The sequence below is a fragment of the Dasypus novemcinctus genome, chromosome 19 (genome assembly GCF_030445035.2).
Source record: "Dasypus novemcinctus isolate mDasNov1 chromosome 19, mDasNov1.1.hap2, whole genome shotgun sequence".
Classification (NCBI taxonomy): Eukaryota; Metazoa; Chordata; class Mammalia; order Cingulata; family Dasypodidae; genus Dasypus; species Dasypus novemcinctus.
In genome coordinates this window covers 80190966-80216058 of record NC_080691.1, presented here as the reverse complement: position 1 = coordinate 80216058, position 25093 = coordinate 80190966, and the positions used below count along the sequence as shown (strand labels likewise).

General features: G+C 49.2%; 1 protein-coding gene across 8 annotated transcripts in view; it reads right to left on the bottom strand.

Annotated features, from left to right (window-relative positions):
• The window catches only part of RFX2 (regulatory factor X2), a 120950-nt gene that overhangs the window by 36987 nt on the left and 58870 nt on the right, over positions 1–25093 (bottom strand). For 5 of the 8 annotated variants that reach the window (XM_071209996.1, XM_071209995.1, XM_058282006.1 and 2 more), the window contains exons 2-5: positions 13256–13368; positions 10136–10225; positions 7828–7907; positions 6023–6284 (exon numbers count right to left, since the gene is read on the bottom strand). In XM_071209996.1, coding sequence (XP_071066097.1) covers positions 6023–6284; positions 7828–7907; positions 10136–10225; positions 13256–13368 — 545 coding nt within the window. Of the gene's footprint in view, positions 1–6022; positions 6285–7827; positions 7908–10135; positions 10226–12593; positions 12663–13255; positions 13369–25093 lie in introns of those variants that run through there. The other 3 variants (XM_071209998.1, XM_071209997.1, XM_071209999.1) reach the window with 3 other exon arrangements.

Sequence of the window (25093 nt, the reverse complement as noted above, 5' to 3'; positions counted from 1 at the left end):
GCATATAGATGGCTCATATTTTTTTTATCCTTTCTGTCAGCCTGTATCTTTTGATTGGAGAGTTTAATCCATTCATATTCAATGATATTATTGTAAATGCATTATTTACTTCCACCATTTTATTCTTTGGTTTTCATATGTCATATTTTATTTTAGTCTGTCTTTTTACTCTTTTGGTTATTCTTTTTGCTATTCTTGCTATTCTCCAAGCCTGTATCTCCTTTCTTTTTCATTCAGGCTCTAAGGCTCCCTTTAATAGTTTCTGTAAATGTGGATTCTTTTTTCACAAACTCTCTTAGTTTCTGTTTGTTTGTGAGTATTTTAAGCTCACCTTCATATTTGAAGGACAATTTTTCTGAATAAAGAATTCTTGGTTGGCAGTTTTTCTCTTTCAGTATCCGAATTGTATCATAGCACTTTCTTCTTGCTTTCATGGTTTCTTTTGAGAAACCCACAAGAAGTCTAATTGGGCATCTCTTATATGTGATGGTTTGCTTCTCCCTTGCTGCTCTCCGAATTTTCTCTTTATCTTTGACATTTGACATTCTGAGTATTATGTGTCTTTGAATAGGTGTGTTTAGATTTATTCTGATTGGGGTACTCTGTGCTACTTGGACATGTAAGTTTATTTCTTTCATGAGAGTTGGGAAATTTTCAGCCATTATTTCCTCAAATACTCTTTTTGCCCTTTTCCCTGTCTCTTCTTCTGGAACTCATGACACGTATATTGTTGCATTTCATGTTATCATTCAACTCTCTGAGCCCCGGCTCAATTTTTCCGTTCTTTTCTCTGTCTATGTTCTCTTCTCTTTCCAGTTTCAGCTGTTCTGTCTTCTGTATCAGTTATTCTTTCTTCTGTCATTTCAAGTCTGCTGTTTTATGCCTCTACTGTGTTTTTTTATCTCACTTACTATGTCTTTCATTCCAGGAGTTCTGTTATTTTTCTATTCAGGTCTTCAAATCTTCTTTGTGCTCATTCACTCATTGTCTTTTTTTTTTTTTTAAGATTTATTTATTTATCCCCCCCCTTCCCCTCCTCCCACCCTGCTGTTTTAGCTGTCTGTGTTGTCTTCTCTTCTCATTTTCTCTCCTCTAGGATTCACTGGGATTCAGTCCTGGAGACCTCTGATGGGGAGGGAGGTTCCCTGTTGATTGTGCCACTTCAGTTCCTGGTCTCCGCCGCACTTCACCTTGACTCTCCCCTTGTCTCTCTTCTGATGCATCATCTTCTTGCTGTGTGACTTACTTGCATGGGCACTGGCTTGCTGCATGGGCATGCTTTCTTTTCTTTTTTACCAGGAGGCCCCAGGGATCAAACCAGGGTCCTCCCACATGGCAGGCAGAAGCCCCATCACTTGAGCCACACCTGCTTCTCTCATTGTCTTTTTTTTTTTAATATATATTTTTTAATGTTTAAAATTTTATTTCTCTCCCCTTCCCCCCCCTCACCCTAGTTGCTGTGTGTTCTTCTTTGTCCGCTTCTGTTGTTGTCAGTGGCACGGAAATCTGTGTTTCTTTTTGTTGCATCATCTTGTGTCAGTACTCCATGTGTGCGGCGCCATCCTTGGGCAGGTTGCACTTTCTTTCGCGCTGGGCGGCTCTCCTTGCGGGGCACACTCCTTGAGCATGGGGCTCCCCAGCACGGGGACACCCCTGTGTGGCAGGGCACTCCTTGCACGCATCAGCACTGCACGTGGGCCAGCTCCACACAGGTCAAGGAGGCCTGGGGTTTGAACCGCGGACCTCCCATGTGGTAGACAGACGCCCTAACCACTGGGCCAAGTCCACTGCCTGAAATTTCAACCAGAAATACAGGCTCCTCAGGCAAAGTTGACACCCACAGTCTGAAACCCCCCCGCCCTTCAGCCTGTCAGCTCCCTTTGCACTTAGGCAGGGACATCTCTTCCGGCCTTCATGTGCCATTTTCAGGATTCATTTAAAGTCCCATAAAACAAAACTCGGACCTAAACAAACTGGCAGATGTTAAATGTCAGACGCAGAAGCCCCATTTATGTTGTAAACCTGGGGCTGTTCCTGTCACTGGCTTCTAGAAAGTCCCTTGGATCTCTGCTGCATCCTCATGACATGTTCCCACACCAAAAACTGACCAGTAAACAATACCAGAGTTGGCAGAGGTCAGGAATCAGATTCCCCTTCTGAGGAGCACCTGGGGGTCAAAACACAGCCCATTTGTAGATTCCCCAACAATTTAAAAACTCATTTCTTCTAAAGTAACCCAGACAACAAACCACAGACATATGACCACCTGGTCATTTGGAGCCACACCATTGCTCGTGACAAGATGAAGCTGTTCCACAGAGAATGCTGCACTTCTTAGAAAATTGGTGACCCCAATCCTAGGATAGTCCATGCTATCAGTTGATGCCATTTGCTAAAATTGGACCTGCCATATTTGTGAAAGTTCACATATTCTGTGAGGAAAGCTCTCTGAACAATAATGTTTTTAAACGTCCACCCGACCAATCCTCTGAGGGAGAAGTGGGAGAAGTATGCATGGCTTCCTGTGGCCACCCAGGCCTTGGTTTGATGTTTTGTACCGACAGGGACCCAGGCAGTAGGCTTGAAGCAGGTGCGTCTTGGTTAGAGCAGTGCTGCCTCTTGGAAAGCATGCAACTTCTCTCCAGGGAGGGAAGGATGTGCAGGGGGGCTCCACACCCATCCTCACAGGCAGGTTCTAGGGCTACTCTGGACATTGAAAGAGAGAGGAGAGGAAGACTTGATGTGAAAGTGACTCCAAACTACACTGGGACCAAAAGACCTGGGATGAGGCTAGGATAGCACCTTATTTCAGGGGATGAGACCTGCACCAAAATAAGAAGTTATTTTTTAACTGAAAATCAATGTAATTCACTGTAGTAACAGTCTAAAGAAGAAAAACACTTATGATCATGTCAATGAAGAAAAAGCATTTGACAAAAGTCAACATCCATTTATGATATAGACTCAGAAAACTATGTTTAGAAGAGAACTTCCTCAACTGGATAAAGGGCATTTACAAAAATACCCTACTGCCTGTCATCCTACTTAGTGGTGAAGGACTGAGTGCTTTTTCCATAAGACTGAGAACACAACAAGGGTGTCCAGTCTCTCTACTACTATTCAACATCCTATTGGAAAGTCCTACCCAGGGAAGAAAGGCAAGAAAAAGAATTAAAAGGCATCCAGATTAGAAAGGAAGAAATTAAAAATTAAAAAAAAAGAAAAAAGAAGAAAGGAAAAAATAAAACTGTCCCTATCTGCAGACAAAAGAAAACTCCTGGAGGGAGTTCAGCAAGGTTGTGGGACACAAGGTACAATAATAGGTAATCACATGTTTATTTACTCACCATGAACAGTTGGAAACAGAAGTTCAAAATCAATACCATTTGCAATAGCTCCAAAAGTATAAGATGCTTAGGGGTAAATCTAACAAAACATGTATAGGACACATATGCTGAAATTTCTAAATGTCTGATAGAAGAAATCAGTGGAGACCTAGATAAATGGAGAGACATACCATGTTCATGGACTGGAAGGCTCAATGTAGTAAAGACTGGAAGGCTCAATTCTTCCCAAATTCATCTATGGGTTTAATGCAGTTGAATCAAAATCCCAGCAGGAGTACTTTGTAGATATAGACAAGCTGATTCTAAAATTTTTATGTAACACTAAAATTTACATGGATAGCCAATGCAATACTGAAGAAGGAATCAGTCTACCAAATTTTAAGACTTTTAAAAAGCTATATATTAAAAAAAAAGCTATAGGGAAGCAGACTTGGCCCAGTGGTTAGGGCGTCCACCTACCACATGGAAGGTCCGCGGTTCAAACCCAGGACCTCCTTAACCCATATGGAGCTGGCCCACGTGCAGTGCTGATGTGCGCAAGGAGTGCCAAGCCACGCAGGAGTGTCCTCCACATAGGGGAGCCCCGCATGCAAGGAGTGTGCCCCGTAAGGAGAGTTGCCCAGTGCGAAAGAAAGTCCAGCCTGCCCAGGAGTGGCACCACACATGGACAGCTGACGCAGCAAGATGATGCAACAAAAAGAGACACAGATTCTCTTGCCGCTGACAAGAATAGAAGCGGACACAGAAGAACATACAACGAATGGACACAGAGAGCAGACAACTGGGGGGGTGGGGAGAAGTAAATACAAAATAAATAAACCTTAAAAAAAAAGCTATAGTAATCAAATCAGGGTAGGACTGGCAAAGGGACAGACACATACTCAAGGGAACAGAATACAAAATCCTGAAACAGACCCACACACATATATATAGCCACTTGATTTTTTTTACAAAGTTGCCTAATCAATTCAGGGAAGAAAGGAGAGTCTTTTAAACAAATGGTTCTAGAGCAAAGAATTGTTTCATATGGAAAAGACAAAATAAAAAGAATCTCTATCTATACTTCACACCGTATACAAAAGTTAACTCAAAATGAAACGGATCTAAATGTAAAAGGCACAACTATAAAACTTTACAAAGACAACACGGGAGAAAATTTGACAACCCAAGCTTAAGCAAAAAGTTCTCAGACATAACACCAAAACCACAAATAAAAAAAGAAAAATTGATAAATTGGACTCATCAAAATTTAAAAATACTTTTGCTCTGCAAAAGACATCCTAAAGAGAATGAAAAGATGTGCTAAAGACTGGAAGAAAATATGTACAAATCACATTACTGACAGAGAACTTGTACCCAGAATACATAAGGAAGTCTCACAACTCAACAGAAAAAGAACCACACAGTTTAAAAAAGTAGGCAAATGGCTGTAACTGACACTTCACCAAAGAGCATATACAGACAGCAAATGAGCACAGGGAAAGCTGCGTTGGCTGTAAAGAAAATGCAAATTAAAATCACAACAAGGAACCGCCACTCACCTACGGGAATGGCTAATGTAAAAAACGGCGATGACACCTAGTACCGATGACAAAGGGGAGCAACAGGAATGCATTCCCATCGCAGTGGGAAGGCAGACTGGTCAAGCCCCTTGGGAAAACGATTTGGGGTTTCTTATAAGGATGCACATCCACTTACCGTCTGCGTCAGCAATCCCACTTGTAGGTATTTACTCAAGAGAAAGGAAAATATATGTCCACACAGAAACCTGTACGTGAACACGTACAGCAACTTTATTCACAACTGCCCCCAACCCAGCTGTCCCTCAACTGGTGAATGGCTAAACATTAGGACATTACTCGACAATGAAAAACAATGCGCTACAGATTCATGCCGCAACTTGGAGGAATCTCAAAGGCACCATACTGAGGGAAAGAAGCCAAAGCCAGAAGGTTCCATGTTGCAGTATTCCATTTATATGACATTCCAAACAAAACCCCAAGCCAACACCAAAAGTTTAGTGACAGAGGACAGCTTGGTGGTTGCCAGAAGTTAGGGGGGGGAGGTTGTGACTACCAAGAAATTCCGTGAGCGAGCTTTTAGGGTGATGGGACAGCTCTGTATCGCGGCTGAGGCGCTGGTTACATGAATCCATCTGCGCGTTAGAATTCATCGGACTGTGTGCCGAAAGAGTCCATTTTACTCGACGCGAACGTGAAATCAAAAACAAAAGAAAGCATGGGCAATAGAGTTGTAAAAACAGGTGAGTTTTTAAAGCAGGTAAGCAACATTGTGGACGCAGCTTGGCGGCAGGGATTCGGTGGGGTGCTTAGGAGGAATTTCTCTTGCTTAGCTCAGTCCCATTTCATAGAGCTGGACTGAGCCATGCCTCCAGGAGGTTGGGAAGGACAACGATGGCAATGCTTATGGCAGTGGCTGCTACTTAAGGAACTGCTTCACTCATCATCGATTTTAACCAGAGTCGGGGACGAGGACTTAAAAAGCAGGGTCACTCGGCCAGCCCAAGGCCAGTGGCCTCCAACTCGAGGCCTCCTGGCTTCCCAGCGGGCGGCCTTCCCCGTCCTCTGAGTTGCCACCTACTCACCGGCCCTGCCGCTGCCGCTGCGGAGTCTACCCGTGGGCTAAGCTCTGGCCCCCGCGAACCCTGTACATACCGTGGCTGGCGACGACCGCGAGCTGTGGGCCAGGGAGTGTCTCGTGCTGTCCATCGCCCCGTGGATGAGATAGGCTCCCGCGCTGGAGACAATGGGACTGCCTGCGACGTCCATGGCGAGGCCCACCATGCCGTGGGCAGGCACCGCCGGCGGGGAGGAGGCGGCCACGGTCACCTGGGCACCCCCTGGGGCCTCGAAGTAGGAAGCCGCGCTGCTGGGGGCGTACATCTGAGGCTCGGGGTTGTAGGCGTAGGCTGTCCGGCTGTAGAGAGAGAAGGCACCGTGGGACCCTAGCCTGACTCACGGCCTTGCCTTAGTTCCCAAGAACCCAGCCAAACTTCCTGCGAACACTAGCCTGGGACCCCGAACGTGTAGGGGGATAATTCAGACACGGTAGGTGAAATCCCAACGCAAGCCCAAGTTCAAAAGGATTGTCTCTGAAAATATTCAGGATCATACGCTGATGAATGGAAAATGGATCATTTAAATTCCACAACGGTATGACAGGGTGGTGTGAAGGAGACAGAAGAGTTGTGAACTTGGGGCTTGGTGGCTGTGACATTGACTTGTACATGGGATACAACTGCGTAGAACTACACACACACACACACGCACACACGCACACAGTACACACAAATCAGTGCTGTTTGAAACCGACCAGGTCTGGAGATGGTCACGACCAATGCCCCAATGTCCATTTCCTGATCTTGACATTGTCCTACAGTTTTAAGACGTCACCACGGTGTGGGGGTGGGGTGGAGCTCAGGGAAGGCCCACGGGACCCTGTGCTATTGTTGCAACTTCCGGTGGGGCTCTAATTATTTAAAAATAAAACCTTTTAAAAAATGAAACTGCGGAATAAAAACAAAATTTCCAAGTGATACCCAGAATTTGCCTCGTGTTCCTTTCACCTCTGATGAGCCAGGCAGGTGGAGATTTAGATGTGAAGTTGTGCTTGAGTGTATAATGCAGGCTGTCAGAAAAGAGTCTTAGTAACTGTTTCTCCTTCTTGGTTCGTGAATGCAACGCCCTGACCCCAGAGAAGGCCCTCGGGGTGAAGAACCCCCTATTGTTGGGGACGAGGCTTGTATTTGCTCTGCCCCCAACGGTGGCACCCTGAATAACTATAGTACAATATCGAAACCAGGAAATCAACACCGGTACAACCGAGACCCCGTCTGGATTTCACTAGTGTTACACACACTCATTTGTGTCTGTGTGTGTGTAGTAACTTCAGGCTTCTGCTTTAGAAAATCACTTCCATCAATCCCAAATCTTAAGTACCCAAACCCAAGCCCTCAGGCACGTTCCCTGTACTTGGGGATGGGAGCTGTCGAAAATGAGCCAAAGCAATCTACCTAGCAAAAGGATTCGGGTCTTAGGCAAAATGAACTTTATGGGAACAGAGTTAGAAAGCAGAAAATTCTAGAAGTCCTTGAAAAACAGAAAATCAAGTTTTATTAGAATCATAAACTAGAGGTCAGCAAAGGCAAGGTTAAAAAAGCAGAGACAGGAAATGGCCTTTGGATCTTGAAGACTGAATCTTCAGATTTAGAAGTTGAATTGGCTTTTTTTTTTTACTGTGTTTTCTAGAAGTCAAAAATACAAAGGCTCGTGCTTTCTGAAATTCCACAGGGTGGTATGGTCCTATCACTATTTTAATTGTTAAAATAGATCACCAAAATGACAAAGTAGGGGGATGTGTTCGAACCCATGCCCAAATGGAAAAAGGCAAAGGCAGGATCACAAAAAAGGGTTCTGGATGTGGACTGCGGTTTCTCCAGGAGAGAGAGAAAAGCACGTACATGGCGCCATTCGCGTAGACGGTGTCTCCCCCTTCCACGTACTGCACCTGGGCTGGGTAGACGTGCTGCAGGGGCTGGACCTGAAACAAGCAGCAGGCATTTCGTGTGATGGACAGCAGGTTTCTTACAGATCATTTCTACAACGTGCAAGCTGAAAATACCTTCTATTGCCCTGTGTCTACACTTGGAGGACTAAATCAGGGTTTTCTTGCCCCTCTTCAGCACTTCCAGAAAGGAACCAGGAGGGAAGTTACGAGAAGACCGGGTATTCCAAATGAGCCCAGAGAGCCAGAGGGCCGCTGCCCAAGCCGTGCTGTGCGGCTGCCGCAACGCTGGCACCTTTCTCCCATAGTGCACGAGGGAAGCGAGGTCGGGGGCTCCTGATCTTACACGTGGGGGTGGGAAACCGAATCGTGGCTCCTGAGCAAAGCGGGGCTGAGGGATCTGGGGAGAGGTGGGGGAGAGCCTCCTGAAGCCCCAAGCAAAGCTGCAGAGCAGAGCTGGGAAGACCCCGCAGCCTGCCTGCTCCCAGTCACGACCCCCAAAGGCCCAGGACCCGCCAGCCCCTGGGGCAGAAGGGCCTCCCAGCGCAGGGCAGAACGGTCCAGCAGGCCGCCTTGACCTTCCTGGCAGAGGGCCGGGGCCCGGGAGTCTTCCCTGGGGGGAGCCCAGATAGGGAGATGGAGGGAGGAGGGCGACGGGGAGACACCTCCCCCCATTCGCCACCCAGCCAGGCCTCGGCTAATGACCCCCAAGTGTGTGTGCAGAGGGGCTCTTCACAGGCACCTAATTCCACCTAATTTGGGGGGATGAAAATCAAGGGCAGTGCCCTCAGGACTGCCCCTCCCAGCCTTTACTTGTGGGCGCAGGGCCTACCAACCCAACCGTGGCATTTGCCCTGGGATGACCAGCGTGCCTCAAGAACCTCCCAGAGGTCATTTACCCAGGGGAGGAAAGCAACACCTGGGGACCGGGTAGAATGCAGAAGTGACCGAGCCAGTCAGAGACACCCAGAGGGAAAGAGCTGGAGCCGGCCCAGCCCCAGTGTTGGGAAGCTTCTAGAACCAGAACATTACTTTCTCTCCCCTTGCAGACCACATCCCAGGGTGGCTGGGAATGGCCTTGACAGAGGTGAGGGGATAAGCCACAGTCCTGGTTCCCTGCTGGGCCTGCCTTGGCCTCTTTTCCGTCGCCCCACAAACCCGCCCAAGAGGCACAGCTCTAAACCCACGACCCTTTCAGCAGGAGCCCCCTGAAGAGAGACGCCTTCTCCGGGTGTGCAGGTGCCTCCGTGGTACCCTCATGGTTCTTTTCAGGCAGGGGCTGAAGGAATTTTTTTTCAGGAGGTACCAGGGATTGAACCTGGAACCCCTGAGCTACACCTGCGCCCCCTGAAGGAATTTTAATTCAGCACCTTACCGAGCAGGGGTCGGCAAACTATGCCCCACATGTTTATTTTCTTTTTCTTTTCTCCTTTTCATAGGAGGAAACTGGGACCTTGTCCATGGGACGCAGGCGCTCAACCCACTGAGCTACACCCTCTCCAACCACCCACTTTTCTATGGCTCACGAACTCAGAATGGTTTGGTTGGCCGATTTTAAATGCCAGTGGGTGGGGGGAGGTTGGTATCAAAAGAAGAAAAATATTTTGTACTGGGAAATTAGAGGAAATTTAAATTTCAGCGGCCATAAGTGAAGCTTTCTAGGCACGCAGCCGGGCTGGCTCGTCACGTGCCGTCTGCAGGGGCTCACGTGCTCCCGACAGCGGAGGCGAGCAGGTGCCCTAGAGACCGCCTGGCATGGGAAACCCACGACATTGGCTACCTGGCTTTTTAAGGAGAAGGTCTGCCGACTGCTGCTCTAGACTTGATGATCTGGGCCATCGTCTGGCAGGTCAGCCCGTGCTTTCACGCTGTATTCCTAAATAATTTACTTTTGGAAGAGGCGCCATCCTCTGTCATGACCCTCTTCCGAGGCTCTCCCCCTGGGGGGCTCCCTGTCCCTGAAGCTGTGGACCCTCGGTGCTTCTCCCTCGGCACCCTGAGGCTCCGTGCAGCCGGCACTGGGTGCCTGCTCGCTCCCCAAAGACCTCTGGATTTATGGAGGAAGGAAAAACTGAACACCTGCTTTTCTGGCTTGTTGCAAAACTATGTGCAGCAAAGGATTTTTTTTTTTTAAAACATAGCTGCCAAAAGAACCTTCTGGATGCGGAACTGCAGAAATCACGTGAAAAGGAGCAGCAACCACCGAAAAGGGCTCATTGTTAAGACACTGCTCTGGCTTGCTCAGCACCGGGCGCTGTCGTTACCTGCTGCGGCACCTGCTGGACTCGGGGGAGGGAGAGAGGCTGCATCTGGCCCCCTTTGGGAGCGGAGCCCGCTGCCTGGACCAACACTCTCTAAAAGGGAAGGGAAGAGAGTGACATTTAGACTCGGCAGAGGTTAGAGTCCTCAGCACAAGCAGAGAGCACGGGAGCTGCCGCCTGTCCAGCCCCCCGCTGTGGCAGCAGAGCCCAAGGGTGACTGGCAGGGAAGGAGAGAAGGCAGACAAGCGGGCCCACGATGTGGGCAGACACGACTGACTGCACATGTACACAGCGGGCACACCCCCCACCCCAAGCACCATGCACACACATGCAGCACAGACTCACACGTGCAGACTCTTGCGCACACACACAGGCACACCCAGCCCGTGGAGGCTGCAGGCTGCGAGGGGACGCAGCCCATCCCTGACACCCAGGGGAGCTGGGAGAGGAGGAGAGCCATCCAGGACCCTTCCGCACCACCTCCCTCTCCGATGGGCTCTGGAGCACACCTAGGTCCTCTGGAACACCCTGGACTTGCTCTGCCCGGGGGAAAACGAGGCCCTGGGTGTCCAAGTGGCACCTCGCTGCCACAGAACACTGACGCCACGGACGGGACTGAAGCCCGGGTCTTCTGAGTCTGAGACCTTGTCGGGCCCGCCCCCTGGTCTTGGGACTCAGATCTTCCCAGCTGTTTCCGTTATTTTCCTTGGAGAACTGACTGGCCACACAGAGCTATGGAAACGCCAAGGATCAAAACGTATCCCAAAGGCCAGAGGCAAATGGAAGGAAATGTTTACTTAAAGCTGTGCCTTTAGAGCCACTGATGCGAGTCTCTAATATCCTGGACCCTGAACGGCCCTGGCAGGGGGGATACTGCGATGCTCTGCCTGGTAAACGTCCCTGGGGTCTCGCCCCCGCCACCCCCGCTCCCCACGAGGGAGAGGACGCGCTGGTCCTCTGCTGTTCCAGGCCTGTCGCTGAAACACCCGGCAGCCGGCACTGCAACATCCAGCTGAGCCGGGCGTGAGCTAAAATCACCCAACAGGGACCCGGTACCCACCCCCACCCCGGAGCTGGCAACCAAAGGCAGAGAGGACCCAGATGGCACAGATAACAAAATGCAGGGCGTCCAAACAATGAAATAGTACTCAGCCCTGGAAAGGAGCGCAGACTAGCTCCATGCCACCATGTGGAGAGAGTTTGAACCCCTGATCCTAAATGCAAGAAGCAGACTCAAAAGGCCCTACTTAAGTGAAAGGTCCAGAACAGGCAGAGCCGTGAAGACTGAAAATAGATTAGTGGTTGTTTGCCCCCGGGCTGAGGCGTGACAGCTACTAGATATGGGCTTCTTTGTAGGGTGATGAAAATATTCCAGAATTGGGTAGTGCTGAGGGCTGCACAACTCCGGGAGTGCACTGAATGCCGCTGAATTGTACTCTTTAAAATGGTTAGTTTTATGTTATGGGGCTCTCACTCCATTCAAAAAAATCAATGAAAGGAATATTAAGGGCTTACACTTGCATACTCTAAACCTGGGCTGTCTGATACGCTAGCCATATACTAGTGGGTGGCTATTTATGTTTAGATTGGGTTAGACTGAAATAAACGATAAACCTCAGGCCTTTGGTTGCCCGGGCCCCGTTTCGAGGGCTTGAGGGCGGCGTGTGGCAGGGGCTCCCAGACTGGACGGCACAGAGACACAACGCTGCCAGGATGCACAAGTGGGTGCAGGAGAATTCCCTCTTTGTCACGCAGGAGAGGCCCAGGCAGGACCAGAGCTGCCTGTTTACAGAGAATTCAGGGCAGGAGGCGAGTGGCTGCAGGAACTATGAGCAGGGGTGTGAGGGGCCTCTGGGGAAGGAGGCTCAGCCTGGACACTGCGTGCAGGGGGAGGCAGAGGAGGGAGAGGAGCAGGGCAGGCTGGTGCAGGAGGCTGCGGGGAGGCCGGGGAGGCTGGGAGCCCCGCCTGGACCTTGGGGAGGGGCTGCCGTGGAGAAATGGGGATGGACAGAAGGCCTTGGTGGGGACCTTGGGGCCAAGCTTGTGGAGAAGGACTGGGACAGCAAGGAAGGGGGGGAGGGGGGAGGGCCGACAGGACAGGCTCAAGGGAGCAAGGACACAACTCGCTGGCAGGAAGACGGCCCCCCAGCACCCTGAGACAGGCTCCCGAGACCCCCACCCCCTGGCTGCCGTATCTGAACGAAATAAAAGCTACAAGTATCTGACTGTGTGTTCTACATCAAACAAACTGCTCCTACGTGTGCCTTTTTGGTTTTTGGATATTTTTATTGCTGGGTTATGTTTTTTTTCTCCTTAATTGATTCATTTTGCCATGCTTCTAATTTTAGATGGCGGCTGGTAAATCAAGGGCGATCACGAGGTCACAGTGAATCTCTGCACACTTCTACCAGCTTCAAGTCCATTCCACTGGCTTCCGTTTCAGTGGTCTTAAGTCACTTACTCTGTTTATATCTATTTTATGCTTTATTTTAGTCCATGGTAGAAATCCAAAAGTCGAGAGAGCCTCAAAGGGACAATTCTTTAGCCTGCAAATTTCAAAGAATATCTTCATTCCAGTGCTAGCTTTGATTTTGAGCCAAATACTAAGAATTCTTTTTCGGTCTTATGCATAAAGTATTTCTATATGACAGGGCAATTTCCAATGCACAAGAAAATGTCCGTTAGAAGATAAATATAAACTCTTGAGTTAAACAATGGACGACAGTGAATAGTCCAATGATGAAGATGTTACTGTTAGGATGGTATAAGGGAATTCTGTATTTTAGGCATCATTGTTCTGTAAACCCACAACTTCTCTAATTAAAAAAAAAAAAGATAAATATAAACTTAGTTTATATTTATCTTTTGGTTTGGGAGTGTGGCTTCTTGTTCAGTTTCATCTCTTCCCTAGTGGGACTCACTTAACAAATAGTAGAAATGGGCAACTGTGTGACGGCAGGGGAAAGCCAGCGAAGGCGGGCTGCGGCCTTAGCCCGGTCTCCAGAAGTGGCTTCCTCGCTGTGCTGACTCAGGTCCTTTTCAAAATTAACGGGAGTGAGCCGCCACCGCGCGGGGCCGCGGTCCCCGGAAGCAGCCTGGGCGCAGGGCCGGGCCGGTCGTTACCTGCGGGGAGGCTGGCACGGGCTGGACCCCGGGCGCCTGGGCTGCCGCCGCCGGGTGCAGAGCCACAGAGGCCGGCGAATCCGCTCCACCCTCTGAATTCTGCATGCTCAGGTCTAAAGAAAGGCGGAGAGAGATTGAGTGGGGGAGGGTTGACATGGTGAAGCCCCCAGGGGACAGCGAAGGTGAGCGAGGTGGGCACGCACCAGCTCCTCAGCGGCAGGCACAGGCAGGCGCCCCGGCGACACTGGGTGTGAGGTGGGGGGTGGGGAGTGGGGTGCAGAGGCTGTGTTTCCCAAGAGAATACCAAGAATCCAGCTCTGGGAGCGCCCGTCACGGCTCGACGGCAGCCAGCTTCCTGGGAAGGCTGGGGCGACCGCTTCCTTTTCCGTTTGGCCACCTGGAACTATTTGAGGGGCTTGCACAACCGTTTACTGTTTATCCAGCAAGTCAGAAGCTCGCGGTGGCTGCCGGCGCCTAGGGAGTCCCCTTCCCGCCAGCCTTCTCCCAGTGCTGGGTGCTCAGTCTCGGCACTGCTGGCAGTTGGGGCCAGGTCGTCCTCTGGGTGGGGGTGTCCTGGGCACGGTAATGTGTTGAACGGTGTCCCTGGCCTCCACCCACTCGAGGCCAGGAGCGCCCCCCAGTCGTGACAACCCAGAATGTTCCCAGACATTGCCAAGAGTGCCCTTGGGGGGACAGAATCACCCCCGTTTGACAACCACTAGTCCAGGGAGAAAAGAAAGCCAAGAAGTGGCACGTTTTTATCCTGGGCTGCACACAAGTCCTTAGGCACTTGTGCCTTCCAGAAGTTCAGAGATCTTCCTGCGCCCTTACCCACAAATCAGGAAAACCTACTTCTTTGCTGTCAGAAGCAGACGATTTTCCAGATAAGGCCATTAAACAATTCCATAAGACTCAAATAGTAACAGGACAAAGTGCAGATGATACAAACGCCTTCTTTGAAGATACTAAAATAAGTCAAACAGTCCTCTCTTTTAAATAAACAGCTGGCTCCCTCAAGTCTTTGAGAAACAATTAAGCGCCTAACTTCAGAGCAGGGACGGTGGCGCTATGACCCATCCTGGCTCCAGGCAGGTCAATTCCCTGCATGTAAGATTTCTGCGGCCCCTGCCTTGTGGGGCTCCATGAGGACTGAAGCGCCCAGGGCCTGGGCAGGCCCAGAACTCGACTGGCATCTGCTGGAAGGCTGATATGTATCTCTATCACCCCATGGGCTTGCACCTCTAGCAAAAAGTGAAGGGTGAAAACAAGAAGGGCCTTCCTCTTTTTTTTTAATGGAAACAAAAACGAATAACAGGTTAAAATTATTTGCCTAAAGAAAGCAGAAAGGGGCGAGTGTGCTTGAATCCGAGTGTGCGGGGGTAATCGCCTCCTCGTGGAAGGGGAGTATTCCCAGAGCCCCCCACGCTCCTCTCCTCCTCTGTCAGAGCCTTGGGCACCCCCAGGAGCCACGGAAGAACCGAGGTCAGGGGCGTGTTTCTGTGCCGGGAGCTTGACTCAGGTCTCACCACTAGATGTCCCCAGAGCCGCGCGGTGGGCGGCTCCGACGCCAAATAAAGCCTTAGCCTGATGGGAGAGCGTGAATTTCCAATAATCTATTTCCCAGATCTCCAACTTTCTCTCTCTTCTTTATAGAACTGGCCTTTGCAAGTATTCTGTTGCGGTTGCTTAATGGAGGTGTCTTACTTATCGTTTTCTTGAAAAGTTTACATTGGCTATTTGCTCACCAGCCACCACTCTGTTCCCAGCCGAAGCCCCAAGCGGGTAACTTCAGTGATATCAGGAGGGCACGAGCGACTCGAAGCCTTCGTGAAAAGAATCCACTGATTATCAAGTGAGAAGGCTGACGTGACTGTACCACCAGCAGAAATAATTTTGCCCCCACCTCCGAGTCTCACTTAAACACGGGGAGCCCGTGAAGGTGCTGGGGAAACGTGGTGAGACCACGCTGCGTCCACTGGCCGGAGGCTTCGCCGAGGGTGCAAGTTCTTCGGCATCGGGCGGAGCTGTCACGCTAACGTGTTCCCCACGTGCTACATTTATCACTGTTTAACTTAGGTTGTCTAGACCAGGGGTCGGCAAACTTTTTCTGTAAAGGGCCAGAAAGTAATGTTTTAGGTTCTGTGGTCCAAACTGGACTTTGCCATCAAGTGCAAAAGCAGCCCCTGCTAATATGTAAGCAAATGACCTTGCTGTGCTCCCATAAAACTTGAATTCACAGGAACAGGCAGTGGGCAGGATGTGGCCCTGGACCGCAGTGGCTGGTCCCTGGTCTATATAATTTGGGTTTGATAAGGTGGTTAGAGTATACACCAACCCTAGTGCCAACCACAGGCTGAATAAACTATGATCCATGCGGTGCAGCAGTGCTCCAAAATGTATTCATCAAATGCAGTGAATGTGCCACAATGATGAAGGAGGTTGTTGTGGGAGGAGTGGGGGGTGGGGTATATGGGAACCTCTTATATTTTTTAATGTAACATTTTGTGTGATCTATGTATCTTTTAAAAAAGACAATCAAAAAACAAGATATCTAACAAAAAACAAAGGTGGTTAGAAAATCATCCTGCCTGGTTGCAACACTTTGAGGGGTCCAGGCCTCTGATTCAGTGTGTAGTTCCAGCGGCCACATCTTGCCAGTGTGACAGGACTGGAGGAGGCCCTAAGGCAGCAACTAAAATTATTGGGAGGATGGAGCCAGTGGCATTTCAAGACAAAGGCGATGCAACTGAAGCTGATAAGGTCATGGATAAAAATGGTTCATCAGGGGTAATCGAGAGCACTGAACTGTATAGGTAGGTAAAAGTGGTTTAAAAGAGGACCCTCGAGGGAAGCAGACTTGGCCCAGTGGTTAGGGCGTCCGTCTACCACATGGGAGGTCCAGGGTTCAAACCTCGGGCCTCCTTGACCCGTGTGGAGCTGGCCCATGCGCAGTGCTGATGCGCACAAGGAGTGCCCTGCCACGCAGGAATGTCCCCCGCGTAGGGGAACCCCACGCACAAGGAGTGCACCCCGCAAGGAGAGCCGCCCAGCGCGAAAGAAAGCGCAGCCTGCCCAGGAATGGCGCCACACACACGGAGAGCTGACACAGCAAGACGCAGCAAAAAGAAAGACAGATTCCTGGTGCCGCTGATAAGGATTGAAGCAGTCACAGAGGAACACACAGTGAATGGACATGGAAAGCAGACAACTGTGGGGGTAGGGGAGAGAAATAAATAAAAAGTAAATCTTAAAAAAAAAAAAAAAAAGAGGGAGGGTGAATATACTACTGGAATAAAAATGAAGATACTGTATAATGTTATGCATGTTTGTTTTGTAAGTTCACAACTTTTACTATACACTTATTGTTTATGGATGTTCATGTATGAATTATATACTTCAATAAACTGTTTTTGAAATGAAAAAAATTACAACAGTGAATCCTACTGTAGACAATGGACTATAGTAATAGAATAAGAAATGTTCTTTCATGAAGTTCAGCAAATGCTCAATACTAATACCAGGTGGTAATAACAGGAAGGTATATGGGGAAAATAGATACCTACTATAAATAATGGATGATAGAACTATTTTGATAATCTTCCATCAATTGTAGCAAATGTTCCCCACGAATGCAGGGTGCTGGTGGTGGGGTGGTAATATGCGAATCCTGCATTTTATGCATGATTGTTTTATAAACCCACAACTTCTCTAATCAAAAACAAAAAACTAAACAGCAACAGAAAAAAATGATTCACCAAATCCTGGAGCCCCAGGAGCCCGGGGTGGACCCTATGACTTAAGACAGCCGCTTGGGCACGAGGGACCGATCGCTTTGGGGCTTTCACACAACTGAGTGCACGCAGGAGGAAGACAGTCGCAGGACAGTCTTGGTGTAGTGCTTACACGTGCCAAGCAGGACACACAGGCATCGGGCAGTCAATACATAGTTATCCAATGACTCCTCTGGTGTTACAGCTGATACTAAATTTTGGATAGTGAGAGGCTCAGAGATACTTTACAGAACAGATACTAATAATATGTGGAATTCATATTTCAACAGGCAGTACAGTTGGAAAATATAAATAGGTTCATAAAGGTTTCATAAAATTTAAAAAGCACTTAGTTATTTATGGGCAGCTGGGACTATTCTGGTAAATGCAATAACCTTTTGAGGCTGCTGCTCTGCTCTCCCTCGGCAAGGCCCTTGACGGCAGTATCAGACAGACAGACTTCCAGACTAGTGGGCACCATCTGGCCAGCCTGGCTGCTCTGAAGCATCGACACACCCACAGCCTAGCTGGGGCAGAACGTGGAATCCTTCCTTAGCCACCCACGATGATCAAGGTAGTAAGTTGCACAGAAGTTGATCCACTTTTCTGAAAATTTTGTTTATTTAGGTCCCTAAAACACTCTCAGCACATCAAACTTTAGGTTTTTGTTTTTTTTTTAAAAGCGGTGCTTAAAATGCAGGCAACAGAGCGCTGGCTTTCCGTAATGGCAGAGGAGATTGGTTGGATTAACTCTCCCACAGATAACAGTGATAAAATCTGGGCAAGGTATCCTTTTAAAATCACAAGTATTTAAAGACACTGGAGAGTGACTGAAGCAGACAGAAACTGCAGTGGAGTGACCCCTTCAAAGGCCACGGCCACGAGGAAAACCTCTCAGTTGTGGCTTTCTGCCTGGGAGCACCCCCCAGTCCACAAATGCTTGGGCAGCAGAAAGCAGCAGCTGTATGTCTTGAGGTGTCAGAGGACAAAGTTCAGAATACTGGGGGGAAATCCTAGAAGAGAGGGAGCCACAAAGCTTTGGCAGAGTGACTAAACTACACACGTATGTGGGAGACACCTGAGGCCTTAAGGTAAAAGTAGCATCTTGAAGATGAAAAACATCTTCAACTGCTATCTGCTGTAGAGAGACAGTTTGAGTCCAGCCAAGTTAACTGCCTTCAGGGTAACACAAGAGAACCCAGGAACTCTACAACATATCATCTATAATGTCCAGCCTGCAATAAAAATCATGATCTATGAGCTGAAATAGGAAAATGTGACTCGTCCTTAAGAAAAGAAAGGAGTCGACTACAACCAAGCCTAAGAAAATCTAGATGATGCAGTGAGCAGGTAAGGACTAAAGCAGCTCTAAAAACATGTTCGAGAAGTTAACATAATGAATGAACATATGGGAATCTTAACTGAGAAACAAAAACGATACTAGAGTACCAAATAGAAATTATGGAGCTGAAAAGAACAATAACTGAAATGGAAATTTCACTGGATAGGCTTAACAGCAGATCGGGGGTGGCATAAGGAAAAGTCAGTTAATATGAAGACAGACTGATAGAATTTACCCAAGCTGAAGAAATGAGAAAAAAATAATTGATGAAAAACAAACAGAACAGTCTAACATATGTGTAACTGGAGTCCCAAAAGGAAAAAGAGAGAAATAATGGGAGAAAAAAATATTTGAAGAATGGCCAAAAGCCTCTTAAATTTGATGAAACATATAAGCTTACAGGTCCAAGAAGCTCAGTGAACCCCAAGAAGGATAAATACAAAGAAAATCAACTTAGGTATGTCACAGTTACACTGCTAAAATAAATTTTTAAAAATAAAGAGAAATTCTTGAACATAGAGAAAAATTGCTCATTATATTCAGGGGAAAACAATGGCACGAATGATGACAGACCTCTCATCTGTGACAACGGTGATGAGAAGACAACCGAATAACATCGTCAAAGTGCTGGGGGAGAAAACCTGCCAACCAGAGTTCCATATTCAGCAAAACTATTCTACAAAAATGAAGATGAAATAAAGATGTTTCAGATAAACAAAATCCAAGAAATTCTGCTGCCTACACTCTAACAAATTGTAAAGGAAGTTTTTGAGCCAAGGGAAATAACACCAGATGGGAATCTGGGATCTATAAGAAGAAACGAAGGTCACTGGAAATGACAAATATGTGGGTAATTATAAAATTCTATATATTCTTCTTTTCTTCTCTTTGTTCTTTAAAATACATATAACGACTTAATTTTAAAAAATTATATAACATTCTGTCGTGGGATTTATAACATATGCAGATGTAATAATATATATGACAACAATAGCACAGAGGAATTACACATGTGGTTCTTGTAGTTTACATGAAATAGTGAAATAGTAACTGTAGATTGTGACAAGCTAAAGATGCATAATATAATCCCTAAAGGTACTACTTACAAATAACCCAAAAAGTTACAGCTAAAAACTTGACCCTAACAGAGGACTCAAAATGAAACACTAACTGTATTTGATTATCCCAAAAGAATGCAAGACATGAAGAACGGAGGAACAAAAAACAGATGAGACAGATAGAAAACAAACAGCAAAAGGGCTTTCCTAAACCTATCCGTGTTAATAATTACATTAAATTTAAAGAGATTAAACTTCAGCAAAAAGGCGAAATGATCAGCCTGGATAAAAAAGAAAGAGCCCATTAAATATTGCTTAAAAGAAACTTGCTTTAAATACAAAGGCGCATGTAGATAGAGAATAATAGGATAGAAAGAGATATACTATGAAAACAATAATCCTAAGGAAGCTGGAGTGGCTATAATAATCAGAGATTATTATAATTATAATCAAGATGAAGAGTGTTAATTACCAGGGATAAAGAGGGGAGCGCTTCATAATAACATTATTAATTTATCAGGAACACAATCAATATAGAAGTGTAGGCACCTAATAAAACAGCATCAAAATATATAGGGCAAAAACTAAAGGGAGATAAAAAAAGCAATCATAATTGGGGATTTAAGCACCTTCTCCAAGTAATTTTAACAGAAGAGCTAAACAAAAAATATCAGTAAGGACATAGAATATGTGAAGGAAACGCTCACCCATGTTTGTCTGCTTGACATTTCTAGAACACAACAAACAAACCCCACACATTTTTTTCAAATGCACATGGTGTATTCCCTAAAATGGGCCATGGTTCTGGGCCAAAAGACAAGTCTTAATACATTTCAACAAGAAATTTTACAGAGCACGTATGTACTCTGACCACAATGGAATAAAATTAGATAGCAAGATGGTATCTAGAACCCACCCTCCAAATACTTAGAAAATGTAAACACATCTCTAGATATCTATCCAAGGACAATGAAAACATATAGCTTCTGAAGGACTTGTACAAGCATGTTCCTAGAAGCTTAATTCACAGCAGCCCAAGAGTGGAAATAACGCAAATGTCCATCATCAGGAGAACAGAGGAAAATGTTGTATAATGCATACACTGGAAAACTCTTCATGAACAGAAAAAAATGAAGTCTTGACACATGCAACAAACAACATGGAAGAATCTCAAAATCATCATGCTGAGTGAGAGTCTGGATCCAAAGGAGTATATAATGTGGAACAAAAAAACATTCTCAAGGTAAAACAAAACAAAACAAAAAACAGTGGGGGAGGGGCAGGGCCTGAAGGAACTTTCTAGGGAGATGGACACATCTCTACAATGACAGGAAGTGAGTTACATGGTGTGACTGTTTGTCAAGAGCAGACAGCTAAAATTTGTACATATGTAAATTTACCTTAAAAAACTGCAGAACTATATTAATTGAGCAGGGGTGGGGAGTGGGTAGAGGCAGAGGTGGCTCAAGAAGGCGGGATGCAGATAACTGGGAATGGTGGAGGCTGCCACAGATGGCCAGATGGCCACGTGGGGGTCATTTTACTGTTGTGTTGATTTTCCAGATGCTTGAAATCTCCATAACAAAAAGTTCACCCAACCAACCACCCAGCAATTCGCCTTCGGCCAGCCAAAAGGAATCCGCACTGCACCTTTTATGGCTGCTTTTCTCCCGAGCAGGTTTGCCAGGCTGGCAGCCATAAAGGAGAGAGCGCAAAGCAGCAGTTGGTGGCAGAGCTTCCGGATCCTGAGTAACTCTTTGACCTGGGCAGAGGGGGGCAGGCAAAGGAGGAAGGGGGCAGTGCCCCGTGGGCGAAGGCCCTGGCGAGTCGGAGTCAGCGTGATAGGTGATGTCAAGGGCATAGTTGAGGGGTGCCTTTGGGGCCTCCATTTGGAGCCCCCGAAGCTGGGCACACTCCCCTCTTGCTCTTCCTTCTCCCCGCTAGACAGGGCAGGCCTCTTCCTCAGTGACTGCAGCCGCAGTGGACGCCACCTGGCAGGTACAGGTGACCGTCTCTGCTCCTGCTTTGGACTCCAACTTGCCAAAGTTGGACTTACTCCGTCGCTACTTTCCCACTCTCGCTCTGGCACGTTCATCTGTCGTTGCTATTTCTCCTCCCCACGGTGGGCATTCCTCCTCAGATCCCATCCATCTCGGGCCCCGCTAGAGAAAGGCCCGGAAGGAGGCTGGCCCATGGGAACCTCGGGCCCAGCCTGACCAACAGGGCGGGCTGGTCCACGCCCCCGGGCAGCACAGAAGCACGCCCAGGGTGGCTGGACAACGTGCCTGCTCCATCGGCCACCTGCTCCGAGAGGAGGGCACGCACGAAAGCCACGATGCCTCAGAGCGGCCTCCCCTCCTTGGCTCACTCCAGGGGCTGGAAGCCTTTCGGGGAGCAGCTGGCCGTGTAAAGCTCAGCAGGAGGACCCTGGCCTGGTGTCCTGAGCTTAGGTGAGGGGCAGCAGGGAGCGGCAACTGGAGGCAGCCCGGGATTAGGGGCTCGATGAATGAATCGGCGTGGACACAAAAGGAAGAGGCTTCTGTTTACAGGCAAATACTCCGGTCACCTAGTAACCGGTGATGACAGGAAAGGAAATGCAGAAAATGCTGAGAGCAATTTCTGGGCCTGCTCCTGGCTCAGCCGCTGACTCACCGCGACCTTAAGCAATCCCTCTGCTATTCCTGGACTGCCGAGGGCCGCATGGCCCGGTGGCCTCCGGGGCCTGATCGGTATTGTTTAGAAAACCTCTGGGCGTCTTTGGTGGGAAGGTTAGGGAAGAGCAAGCCAAGTGTTTCCAGTCTCCTCACTTCTGATGGGCCCATTAACTTTTCCTTTGGGGGGACGTGGCCTCCCCGGGCCGGCAGACGTGGTACTCAGTGGCATCCAGGTGGCACGAACTCATTTGCCCCAAGAAAGCAATTCATTTCCTTCCTGTGAACAAGAAGGCTCAAGCCCGGGCTGCCCTCAGGAGGGCTGGTGTTTTCCCACACCAGGCTCTGTCCCCGGCCTGCGCTGTCCCAGGAATATCGCATCCGCTTTCTTCCATCTGGAAAGGCCAGAGGCACAGGAGCCCCCTGCCCCCAGTCCCTGCTCGCCCACGGCCCCTGTCCGTCCCGCCCCCACCCCCCACCCCCCCCCCCGGCGAGCAGGCAGGCACATGTCCGCGGGCCTCGAAGGCCATCTCCTTGCCGGAAACTGGCAGAGAGACCACCTCCCTTCTCGCTTTGGGATGACCCCTGTGCACCTGAGGAGGTGCTCAGCGCCCCATGAGCTCGAATGCGGGGGTTCTCAGCCTCTGCACTGCTGACGCTGGGCCAGGGGCCCCGGGCACTGCAGGGTGCTGAGGGGCATCGGGCCTCCCCCCACTCGATGGCAGGCCCATCCTCCAGTCACGACAACCAAAAAATGTCTCCAGCCCCGTCCCCTGGGGGCAGAGTCGCCCCCTAACCACTGCACTAATGGAGGGAAGCTGAGGCCTGAGCATGAGCTGGACCTCAGGCCCTGCAGGAGGGTGAAATCCTAACCAGGACGGATGGCAGGATCTGGTCACCAAGTCATGACGGTTTAGCCAGGTAAGGAGCGCAGAATGAGAGGCAGAGGGAACCAGCAGACCCTTTCACGGCCGCCCGGTTTTCCAGAGTGTCTGATTTCGGCTGCCATCAAGGGCCACCCGTTAGTCTTTGCCTAAACCACTTGTGGAAAGCCGGGTCTTGCCCCCGTCCCTTTTTTTCTTGTTTGCTTGTGCAGCAGTGGCCTTTCAAGGGTCAGGGCTGACTCGGAGTTCCTCTGGAAGGACGCATCTTCAGCATTCAAATTCCTTTTTTCTTTTAGGAAGAATTGGGCTTCTGTTCCTGTTTTCTGCTCAGGAGCCAAACAGACCCAAGTCCTTGAAAACAGGCCTTTGGAAGGGCTCCAGCAGGACGCGGGGGGACTGGGGGCATCTGGGGCCCGGGTCTTTCTCAGGGTGCAGGTTCCAGACCTCGCTGTCACATCTGGCAGGCCAATGGGGGAAACACACAGCTACTTCCCACCTAAAGAGGCCGGGTTGGACTATTACTTTCCAAAAAATGTCCCAGCTAAGGGAGGGTTACATCTTCTGCGATGGGGTCTGATTTTAATTGCCACCGACAACATAATGAATCCAGGGGGAAATCTCAATGCAGAAACCACGGAGCCCTCACCCCCATTTTCACCTGGCAAATGCTCTTTTGGCATGCACCCCAATTCCATGCCCTATTAGAATAACTCGAACCACCACAAAACTTGGTTTCCAGGAAACTGAAATTCTTCCTGGATTAGGGGGTGGGCCCCCAAGTCCAGCACACTGGAGTAAGTGAAAACTGGAGGCCTGTGTGGGAACTGACCGCCAGTTGCTCATCTGCCCTCACGGGGCAGGCGGGTACCCGGCGCCTGTCAGGCTTGGTTCTCCACAGGGCGGCAAGAAAACGGCCCCAACTGCTCCCGGGATACTGAAGCCATCTGCTCTCTCCAGAGTGCTGCCCACTCTTAGCAGAGGAACACCAGGGATTCTCCTAGTAGGGTATATACATAATTTACTCACTTGCGGGTGGAAGAGAGAAACTCAGAACAGTTTCTTCTCTATAGAGCATGTTCTCCCCCGATTCTGAAATTGAGCCCCATCCCCTCCGGCAGGCACGACCCTTGGTGCCTCCACTGCCGCACCTGCCCAGGCCCCTGCCTCCCTTGCCTTACCTTCTCCTCACTCGCACCCCCGTCCAGCCCAGACCCCGTGGCCCCACCTTGCGTACCCTCTCCGGAGCACCTGCAGCTCCCTTGCCCTTGCCGTCTTCCTCACCTGCCTCGTACCTCCAGGAACCCGGGCCCCCGCGCCCTCCTCTGCTCCCCAGGCTGGGAAAGCAGGCCCTGGGGAACTCTGGTTCCCGACTCCCGGCTGCTGCGTGGTCCCCTTACTTGTCCCTGGCCAGCGACTTCTGTGGTCCTGAAGCCCCTTGAAATCCTTGGCACTCTTCGCTACCACCAGTCCACCCTTGCCCACCCTCGGTGAGTCCTTCTGACTTTGTAGAAAAGGGGGTGCACTGCCTGTGCCCCCACTTACAATCACCCTGCTCTTCACCTCCCTCCTCGGAGGCAGAAGCCCCCTTTTCTCTTCCTTGCTGGAGACGTTGTGTTACTCGTGCACTAGCTCGGGGGTCCGCCAATTATGGCTGGTGGGCCAAATCCAGGCAGCTGTTTTGATAAAGTTTTCTTGGCACCCAGCTGCGCCCGTTTATTAACATAGCCTCGCTGGGGCCTTTCATGCTACAACCGCAGAGTGGAGTAGCTTCAAGAGAGGCCAGGATAGCCTAAAATAAACTATTGGCTCTGTGGCCCTGTACAGAAAGAAGTGGCCGACCCCTGTTCTAGAGCCTTCTGTGTCCCCCACAGAGGACCCAGGGATCAGGCCCCTCGTCGGCCTTCTTTCAGCTACAGACAAGTTCCCATCACAGCTGTCTTAGAGCACTGTCCACTGCCACCGTGATCGCCGAATCGTCCTCTCTCCCCTCTCAGCACAGGGACTCTTCTTTCTTTGTGGTCCCGATTCTTGAGAGTCTTCCTGGTGGCTTCTTGGCCTCCCACTCGCGGTCTCTCCTCTGCGTCCTCAACTCTACCCCACTGCCCTCCCCAGAGTCTTCAGAGGGCCCTGATC